This window comes from Salvia splendens, chromosome 20 (assembly GCF_004379255.2).
Source record: "Salvia splendens isolate huo1 chromosome 20, SspV2, whole genome shotgun sequence".
NCBI classification, from domain to species: Eukaryota; Viridiplantae; Streptophyta; class Magnoliopsida; order Lamiales; family Lamiaceae; genus Salvia; species Salvia splendens.
Window position 1 is genome coordinate 16,585,921 of NC_056051.1, and position 10,378 is coordinate 16,596,298.

Here is a 10,378-nt window from a genome sequence, read left to right on the forward strand (position 1 = left end):
GTGATATTCAGGAACGGAACATCAAGACAGCTATCATTACTCCGTTGATGGCTAGGAGGGACTTAACTCCAGAAGAAGAAGATCTGAAACGCAATCTCATTGCAGAATTGTTTGGGAAGTGATCGTAGTTTATCTGTTTTTAATGTATGTGTCTTAGTATGTAACTTTCAACTTCTGTTGCTTAGTATGTAATCTTCAATTTCGGTTGCTTATTATGTAATCTTTAATGTCTGTTGCTTATGTAACTTCCAGTTTATGTGATAAGCCCTTCAATTAAAGCATGAATAGATGAATTGTGCTCACAAGTGGTGGAAGAATCCAATGATAACCCATGTGATCATGAAAATCAAAGTATGACTACATGACAAGTAATTTTCTATCACAAGTGGTGGTGGAATCCAAGGACAACCCATGTGATCACGAAAATCAAAGTATGACTACATGACAAGTCATTTCTATCACAAGTGGTGGTGGAATACAATGACAACCCATGTGATCACGAAAATCAAAGTATGACTACATGACAAGTCATTTTCTATCACAAGTGGTGGTGGAATCCAAGAACAACCCATGTGATCACGAAAATCAAAGTACGACTACATGGCAAGTCATTTTCTATCACAAGTGGTGGTGGTGGAATCTAATGACATCCCATGTGATTATGGAAATCAAAGAATGACTACATAACATGTTTTTTTTTTCACAAGTGGTGGTGGAATCCAAAGTTACGCCATGTGCTCACAAATGGTAGCAGTGGAATCCTATGCACAACAAATTGCTTCTATATATTTACCTATATGCTTCAAGAAAATTACACACAAATCTTCTCACAATTATTGAGCCAACTCTCCCTAAAAAATGTCATCAAGTTTTAATTTTGAAGCTTTCAATCTTCTTGAAGACAATGAATGGGAAGAAAAAATTGTTGAACAAAATCAGCAATTAGATCAACTAATCGAGGATATAGCTATTTGGCCAGCAACCTTGCCTTCACCACCTGCAACCCAGACGGCTAGAGCTAAAAGGAGATACATTGAAAGGAAACGTGAAGAGGGTCATCATACTATTTTCGAGCAGTACTTTGCTGAAGATCCAATCTATCCTCCAGATTTTTTTCGAACAAAGTATCGCATGCGAAAACCTTTGTTCGAAAAAATAATGAATAAGCTCATCGACACCGACAACATTTTTGTGCCAAAGCGTGATGCTACTAGTCAACTTGGTATGTCTGCAATTCAGAAATGTACAGCAGCGATGAGGATGTTGGCCTACGGGGCAGCGGCCGACTTGCACGACGAATATTTGAGAATGAGCTCACAACTCATTCGCAAATCTCTCATCAAGTTCGTTGAAGGTGTAATTTCTAACTTCGGCGATGAGTACTTGCGAACGCCCAATGAAGAAGACTTGACAAGACTTCTGCATATTGGAGAACAACGTGGGTTTCCAGGCATGTTGGGTAGTATTGACTGCATGCATTGGGAATGGAAGAATTGTCCCACTTCATGGGCTGGACAATATGCCGGAAGAAGCGGGAGTCCGACAATCATCTTGGAAGCAGTAGCATCTCAAGATCTGTAGATATGGCATGCTTTTTTTGGAACTCCAGGTTCGAGAAATGATATTAACGTGCTTGATCAATCTCCTATTTTTTATGATATTTTGGAAGGTCGAGCACCGAAGGTCAATTATATAGCAAATGGCCACGAAAAAAATATGGGATATTATCTCACTGATGGCATATATCCTCAATGGGCGGCATTTGTCAAATCTATCCCAGGTCCACAAATGATGAAGCACAAGTTGTTTGCTCAACATCAAGAGTCCGCGTGAAAAGATGTTGAGCGAGCTTTTGGTGTTTTGCAAGCTCGTTTTGCTTTATCAAATGTCCATGTCTTATTTGGGATCGTGATATTATGGGGAAAATAATGATTGCTTGCATAATCTTGTGATCCAGCAGAATTTATGATAGTGGAAGACGAAAGAAGCACATATTCAAACTATTGTGATCCAGCAGAATTTATTCAAGATCGACTTGGACAAAGTAGTCGTGAGAATGAAGATGGAGATGCGAATACTGATTTCATATATTCTACGAATAGGATTGCGAGTCTAGCTTCTTACATGAAAAATAAATCCCAACTTCTCACAAAGCTCGTTTTGCTTTTAGGAATGACACGAAATTTAGAAGATATTATTTTGTGTGTTAAATAGAGAGAAAAGATTATAACTATACAAATATAAAGTGTCAGTTTTTTGGCCTGCCATGTGGCACTATTTTTTTGGGGGGGGGGGGGATGAGGTTGTTTCATTTTTATTTTTATTTTATTTTATTTTTCTTTGGCTTTTTTCATGCATTTTTGTTACTATTTTTGGTATTCTACATTTGTACTTCGAAAATTGCTGTCATTAATGATGTTGTCTTGAAAATATGTGTGTTGATGGTGTTGTCTTGAAAATATGTATGTTGCCTTTTTCCAATGCTGGTATTTATATTTTTCTCTTTCTTCGGCAGCTTCAATCTGAAAATATAAATATATTTTACAATAAGTTAGTAATATAATCACAACCATAGAATGAGATACTTACTTAATAAAGTTGATGAAGCTAATGAATTTCACTTAGATTTACGAAGTTGCTATACAGAAATGGAATTTAGAAACCTAAAGTTTAGAGTTAATTATTCAGTCTATTTCCTATTTTCGAACTGATTATAATATTTTACTTTATGTTTATGAATATGCTATAACATTAATTTAGGTTTGAGTAGGTGCTATATATGTGTGATTAATAGAAACTGAATTAATATTTTTTATTAATGAAAGAATATTATACCTTTTGTGTTTATCTAAGGAGATCTTCCAATATTTGTTGATGAGATGGAGTTGCGCTCCAACTTCCCACGCATTCCATGTGACATGTATTCTCTTTATAACGATTGTGTGCCATGCTTTTTATTTTGATCATCTTCACTCTTTTTTGCTGCAGAAAGTGGCTCTTCTTTTTTGCATAGGGTGGCGGCTAATACCTGTAAAACAGTTTATAAATGGATTTTATTTTTTTGTCTTTGTTATTTGGAAGGTCTTTCTCATCATTGTGTCTTTTTTGGAACAATAATTGTTTTTTAGACTGCATGCTTACAACTTTTAGTCCTATAAATACCTTAACTTGCATACAGATTTGTATCATCATTTGTAGATATCCTCATTCTACACAATCAACATCTTGAGCAAGTGAAATTTGAGTTCTTATCATCTTCTTAACAGAATTCTGAAGATCAAAGATGTCACCTTTCATTAGATTGCTTGATAACCTTCATCCTAGATTCTCCAACTCTATCCTATCATTAAGGTCCGTTGTGTCCTGGTTTTTGAGTCAAATCCCGCAGATAAATCTGATAACAGTTACTACAGTATGTTTTGAATGAGAAAACATGTTATTGTGTTTAAATTTCTTTTCTGATTATCAGAATACTTTATGTTCATTTCAGTTTGTTGAGAATTTTTGTGTAGAAACCTAGGATAAATGTTTATTTAATCTTATCTGATATCCATTTTGGTGTATTGGTTTTAGTCTAATTTAGGAATCATGTTTTGATTTATTTAGTAATCTGTTAGTGAAGCATTTTTCTCAATGTACTAATCATTGTTCAGCGGTTTATTCAAATCTGATTAGCTATAGCCTATATCTTTGGAATCATGTTATCCATTTAGGAATCATGTTCTGTATTTTCTCCATATACTAATCATTTATGTTTTGCAATTTTGTCAGTTTCAAGTTAAATAAAGGGATTTGGATCCCCTATTGTGTTGTACTCCACAGCAGGGGCTGTTGTTCCATACAGCTTAATACAGCTAAATCTTTAGAAGATATTCACTACCTAGAGGTTTAAATTTCAGATTTTGAATGTGTTATTATATTTTTCTATATTTTCAATCAGAAGTGAGTTCTTTACATTGTGAATTTTACTGAAGAAGTATTATTATTCACAGAATTGCTCTCATTGGGTATTTGCGAGGATTGAGGCTGTGGAATGTCATTATGGTCACTGGTATTATAATGCATCCAAGATTAGTTATAAAAAAGTGAAAGAATTTGCTCCTGAGAAATACAAGTGTGATTAGTGTAAGAAAGACTACTGATATGTATATAAGAGGTATTTGAATTTTCTTTATAAGATATTTTGTCGATTAGTTATGCTATTTTTTAATTTCAGTTTGATATTTTCAAATTATTGGGTTTATAGGTGCAGATTTGTTATAGAGATTGCCAGCTAATTGGGGGAGAGTCTTAGAAGTTGTGATGGCTAAGAGTGATGTATAAAACTGTAGAATTATGTTTTATTGATTAGAGTAAATGTCATATTTTTGGCAGGCTAATCAACAAGATGTTATACCTAAGGAGATTGATAAAAAATTTAGGGACAGAAGAATTTGTTGAAAGTACAACTAAGAGATAGTTTGGAATTTTGTACGATCTATCTATACACTGTTAATAAAGTATGCAACATTCCAGAAACTGTGGACAAGTATTTGCCTGAAGATATGGAATCACATTGTTCCTTTCATTTTTACAGATGTCTCGAGCAAGCTTTGTTACACCTAATTTGACATCAATTACCAATGATACTCATGCTGAATGGATAGTTGAAGGAACTATCAAAAGGTGTTAAAGAGTTTGATTCATGTGATGATGTCAATATGTTCAGTCTAACGAGAAGAAAGAGATTGTGGATAACCAATGTGATATTTTGTGTTTCAGTCAATATTTTTATTTCTATTAATTGTTAGCTTTATGTTTTGTACTTATGAATATGATTTTTTTATATTTGATGTTGTTAGTTTAGACTTCTTTTTTATTGTTATGTTGAATTTAACATCATCACACAACTTTGTTAGACTCTAAATTATATTCTGTTGTTGCACTTGAATAAAACATATCAGTCTAATCATAATTTTATCATCAACAATAGCAGGCAATACATTTTTGCTAATAAGTTAAAAAGCTCATTACCTTGATTGACATCAGTTGAATTTATGAGAAGTTGGTGTTTGAGAATATCCTTCTGTTTCCTGGCATTTTACACCAAACCATTATTTAAGTTAATTTCATGTTGTGAATTATCAATTGTGAAAGAGTTGAAGTAAATTTCTTCCAGTCATATAGCTGAAAAAGTAATATGAATTATAGTATTTACCTTCTAAGTTATAGGACTGCTTTTTTCTTAGCTCAATTAGCACAATTATTTCTATTTAAAGTTCAATGGCTGAATTTATATCTTTTGCAGAAAAAGATAAATTTCAAAACAGATACATGATACAAATAAAGCTAATAATAATGTTTAGAACTTACTTAGAAAGATACTTATAAAATGTTAAATGTCTGTATATACTATTCAAACTCTTTCTCAAAGCAAATAGCACCATTACTGCTCTTTAGTATATATGCTGAATTTAAACCTCTCACATGTTAGAGAAAGATCAGAACAACATATGTTGAATTAGTTGGTAATATTTAGTCATATTTAGCAAAGAAATCTTAATACTATGAGTTTTTATATAACTTCAATTCTGTAACTTATTTTAAAGCATCCTTAATCTGAGAGGGTTAATTTATGAGGTCTTTTTCAGAGCATGATGTATGAGGATTTATTGGCTAACATATATGTAATAGAATAGTAATTATATCTGTAGTGCTAAAAAATCATGAGTGTGTCTATTTCGAAATCAGTATTAAATGTTTATCTAATCTAAATTGTTTTTATGTTAAATGAAGCATCTGCTTGGTTTGTGTGATGTATGTAGTTTTATTGGAGAGCTCAAGAGTCAAAATTTCTAGAGATAAAAATATGGCACAGGATCTATGATTTCATATTCAAAACTGCAGTATAAAGAAGTTCAAAAAATTATCCATTATTAAGGGTATTCAATCACAGCATACACTAGCTACTACAGGTGAGTTATTTATCTAATATTCATGTGATATTTAGCCACACCTAGATGTTTTGATACTTATTTATCTAATATTCAATCACAGGTGAATTGTTGGGCTAACCAAATGCCACTATAACAGTTTTTTTCTGCAAAATGGCAATCAGTTAGACATAATATAAAGTTATACACTATATGAAAACAAATATTTTTATTTAACTTTAGTACTAGTTTACTTATCTTCTTTATGGTCACCTTATCTGAAACTAAGAAGAAAATGACTATTACTAGACCAAATCTTATGAAAAGGTTTGTAAAAGTTTATGCATGTCAATCGTTGTTTGAAATTCTCTTCATATTAACATATTAAATTAAAATCAATAGTTTTGTGTAAAATTTGTACCTTATGTGGGTGAAGTTTGTACCAGTTTTGGCCGATTTCTTCGCCGGACATAGTTTCAGCCAATCGGAGTTAGGATTTTCAAGATGTATGCCGGCTTGGATGTTTTAGACGAAACGGTGTTGGATTTCCTTCGATCTGTATTTTTTGTATTGTTGCGTATTTCGTCGCTGCGTTGTTGCCGCCGTGAAAAATTGGAACAACCGCAGTCAGCAGTTTGACGATTACTCGGTGTCGCCATTTATTCAAGCGGTGGAGACTTTGTCTTCGTAATCACCGGCTGCGCTCGGATTAGGTTTTGATTGGTTAGGGTTTGGAAACGGTGGTTGAGTGGCAGTGTGTTTGGGAAGTAGATAAGCTTATGTGCCTTTAATTAGTGATGTTAATTATAGTTAAATTTTTTATTTTGTGATTTAGTTAATTAGTTAATCAGCTTTCATTAGGAATTGGGCTTATGCTAGTTTTAAATTTTATTTGAGAGTTGGGCTTATGGTATTTGCTTTTGGGCTGAGTTTCAATTCAGGATTCGAGCCATGTTATTTTTGTGGCCCAATGTGGTTTTATTTAGTTTGGCCCAGTTCATATTTACTTAATCAGGTTGTACATTTTGTTTGTACATGTTTTAGTTATTAAATTATCAGATTATTTTTTTTATAGTTGGGTGTTATTTTTTATTACATGATTTTTTATGTTTTATACATTTATTTTTAAATTTATCCATTTATTTTTGTTTGCAGAATTTTGGGTATTGGCGATCCATCTTTTACGTGTTTAATTCTAAGTTTTGTACCTGGTTTTGAAAATATTTTTTTTAGTCCCCAGAACTAATGAACTTTTTTATTTTTAGAAATATATGATTTTGTTCGGTTTTTGTTTCTATTATTTATATCTATTTTTCAAGAATTTTATTCGACAATGCATATCACAGGTGTTATTAAAAACCTACTATAAAGTACTCCATCTATAGCTGTCAGAAACCTCCAACCAAAAAGTAAATCTTGATTCCAAATATCAAAAGCTTTTTCAAATCTGTGCAGATTGCCAAAAGCTCTTTCAAATATTGTGAAGATTGAGTCCCTTGAAATTCTTCAGCAAAAAGTAAATTTTGAGCAAAGCAAAGATAATTTATTGAAACTAAAATATTTCCTAAAAATGTAAATTAGACATGAAATATTTAAATTTTTTGAAACAATATAAAACAATGCTGGTGTAAATGACAAAATATATAAACTTATATAAATATTAGAGAGTGAATAAAGAATTAAAAAAGTAACGCAACACAACTGAAATAAAATTGAAATAAGAAATGCAACACAAAACATGCCAAAAAAACAAAAAAAAGATAGCACATAGGCAGCTTCTCAAAAGAAGTATCTGAAATGATTCAGATTTTGAAAATGAATTCAATTATTTAGTAAAAGAGTTGATTTTAAAAATTTGCAAAACCAATGTCAAAAGAAGTGTCAAGCCACTAAAACGGTTCAGAATTGTTTTAAAAATTAGCAAAAACAATGTCCATAACGACTTTCCAAGGAAGTGTTGGTTCGTTATAAATACCAATTACAAAGAAACATTAGTCGCATTCTACTGCGCAAATGAAAAAATCACCATCAAATAAATTCATTCACCAATCTGCGAAATCAGTATTCATGGACGAAAATCTGATTACATAAACTAAGTGTGGGATTGACTGGACAAGATATAGAGATGGAGCACCCATTACCTGATGCTTGTTGGCCAGTGGCGGCAAAAAGTTTTTGAAAACATCTTCTTGTTGTTGGAATCTTGGAGATGGCGAAGAAGGCAGACGGTGTAAGGAGGAGCTAGGCGGCGGGTTTGATGAGGATATTGAATTAGCCAATTCGGAAATTTAAAAGCCAAAGGGGCGAATCAACCTTCGCAGCAGGAGACGACAGAGTCACGGAGGCCGCTTGGAGCGTTACCTTTTTCACCCGGTTCCGACGGGGGATGTTATTTTTTCGATTTTGGCAGGGTTTGGAATGGAGGTTGTGTTATCCAGGTGGTAGTGTCCTCACCTTTTTGGAGTGGGATGGAGTTGTCGGCTAGCTGTTGTCGTTTCGGAGTAGGATGGAGCAGATAGAGAGCTAGGGTTTGACCAAATCGAAACAATGTTGCTCGCCGACTCATCCACCGTTTCGCCACCTTACCCATCGTGTCCCATATCGCGTCAGCGGCAACTGAGAGTGGTGAGGAGTCATCGTGTTGTCGTTTCGAACATTTGGTGAAGGTAGAGAGATTAGGGTTTTGTTGGTGGGCGGCGCACCGAATGAGAGAATTTAGTATTTATATGGTCTATTTTATATTTAACTATTCCTAATGTAATTTAATTATCAGATTTAATTAAGAGAAATAGTCTAGGTTATAAGTTAATCAGATTCATTTAATTGTTGTATTGAACTAATTTAAATCATCTTTTCATTGGGCTTACATTTATTTGATTAGGCAGTTTAATGGAGCCAACAAATTTGGAGGCCTGTATTAATATAAGTGTAGATTGAGCCAAATTTTCATTTTATTTGCAGCCCATTAATGTTATATCTAAAAAATTATATTCTTTGGTGACGTAATTTTGTCCACTATAATTGCTTTGCAATTTCTAATTCTCCCTATTTTCGATTTATTTCTATTATTATATCTAAATAATTATATTCTTCGGTGACGCAATTTTGTCCACTATAATTGCTTTGTAAATTTTTTATTTTCCCTATTTTCGATTAATTTCTATTATTTAAATATAATTAATATAATTATTTGCAATTTACTTCTATTCTATTAATATTAAGTTTTTATTTTGTTAGCTGATGTGGGTGGATTTGTTGAGAGTCCCCTAATTATTAGTGGAGACGTTGTTAAGTAACATAGTTCGTGTAATTTGAGTGAAAGTAATTTGGATTTGTCGAATTTGATCCAAGGTGAGGTATTTTTGCCCTTTTTCATTTTTATTTCAATGTTTAACTTATTTAATATTATATTTTCCATGGTGGCAGATTCCTTTGACTGTGTTGTATGCAGTGACGATTAATAAGAGTCAATTTCAAATGTTTTCTCATGTTGAACTGTTTCTGAGAAAACCAGTCTTTAGATATGGACAACTCTATATTGTTGTATCAAGAGTCACAAGTCGTGAAGGTTTTAAGATTTTAGTTTGTAAAGATAAAGTTGATGGTAGCAGCGGTAATTCTATTGTTAATGTTGTTTATAAAAAAAGTATTTCAAAACTTATGAATTGTTTGTTCATAGTTTTGCTTCTAAGTTTTGTTTGTATACTTATTAAAATGTACTATATTTTTGGTCTCTGAAACTTATGAACTATTTATTATTTGGAAGTTGTTTAAGTAACGTTTGTGTCTTTTTACAAATTACAATTGTATTAATTTTTGTTTCGATTTAGAATTTTTATTTTCTTATATTATCGATGCAAGTTCTTGGGTTGGATGGTGGCCATGAAGTGTTGATGCCTCAAATATCTTAATACCATCTGATCCAAGGTTTCCATTCAGATTCCAACGACGCCAATTTTCATTGGCTGTGTCATATGCAATGACCATTAATAAAAGTCAAGGTCAATCTTTGTCCCATGTTAGATTATTTTTGAAAAAATCGGTCTTCAGACATTGACAACTTTAAGTTACTATATCTAGAGTCACAAGTCGTGAATGTTTGAAGATTTTAGTTTATGTGGATGAAAATGAAAGTAGAAGTGATTCTACTCTTAATGTTATTTACAAAGAAGTATTTCAAAATGTATGAATTACTGGTCTCAAAGAGATGTTTGTAACGATTTTGTTAAGAAGATGTTTGAATTCTATGTTTTGTTGATCGAATTTATAATGAACTATTTATTTTTTCAAATAATTTTATTTATTTACTTTGGTATTTAGTATTTCTCAATCTTTTATTTGTATATCATATATAATTTCTATTTCTTTCCCACATATACTTTCGTTACGGTGGATTGATAGATTGATAGATGTAGAAATAGAAGTATGTTTCTTAAATCTTTATAATTTTATAAATACAATATTTA

The 10,378-nt window shown here is 32.2% G+C and overlaps 1 protein-coding gene and 1 long non-coding RNA gene across 3 annotated transcripts; one reads left to right on the forward strand and one right to left on the reverse strand.

Moving 5' to 3' along the window:
• The first annotated feature begins 858 nt into the window (after window positions 1-858).
• LOC121781554 lies at window positions 859-1,581 on the forward strand. Its single transcript, XM_042179277.1, has one exon. It carries the CDS (start codon window positions 859-861, stop codon window positions 1,579-1,581), a length of 723 nt encoding a protein of 240 aa, XP_042035211.1.
• Window positions 1,582-2,065: 484 nt separating this feature from the next.
• LOC121780863 lies at window positions 2,066-8,598 on the reverse strand. Of its 2 annotated transcripts, XR_006046108.1 has the most exons (5): window positions 8,054-8,598; window positions 6,334-7,416; window positions 5,014-5,072; window positions 2,836-3,028; window positions 2,066-2,522 (listed from the first exon to the last, which is right to left on the reverse strand). It is a non-coding gene; the product is annotated as an uncharacterized LOC121780863 (long non-coding RNA). The 2 variants fall into 2 exon arrangements; XR_006046107.1 differs by having other exon boundaries at window positions 6,334-8,598.
• Between the last annotated feature and the right edge of the window lie 1,780 nt (window positions 8,599-10,378).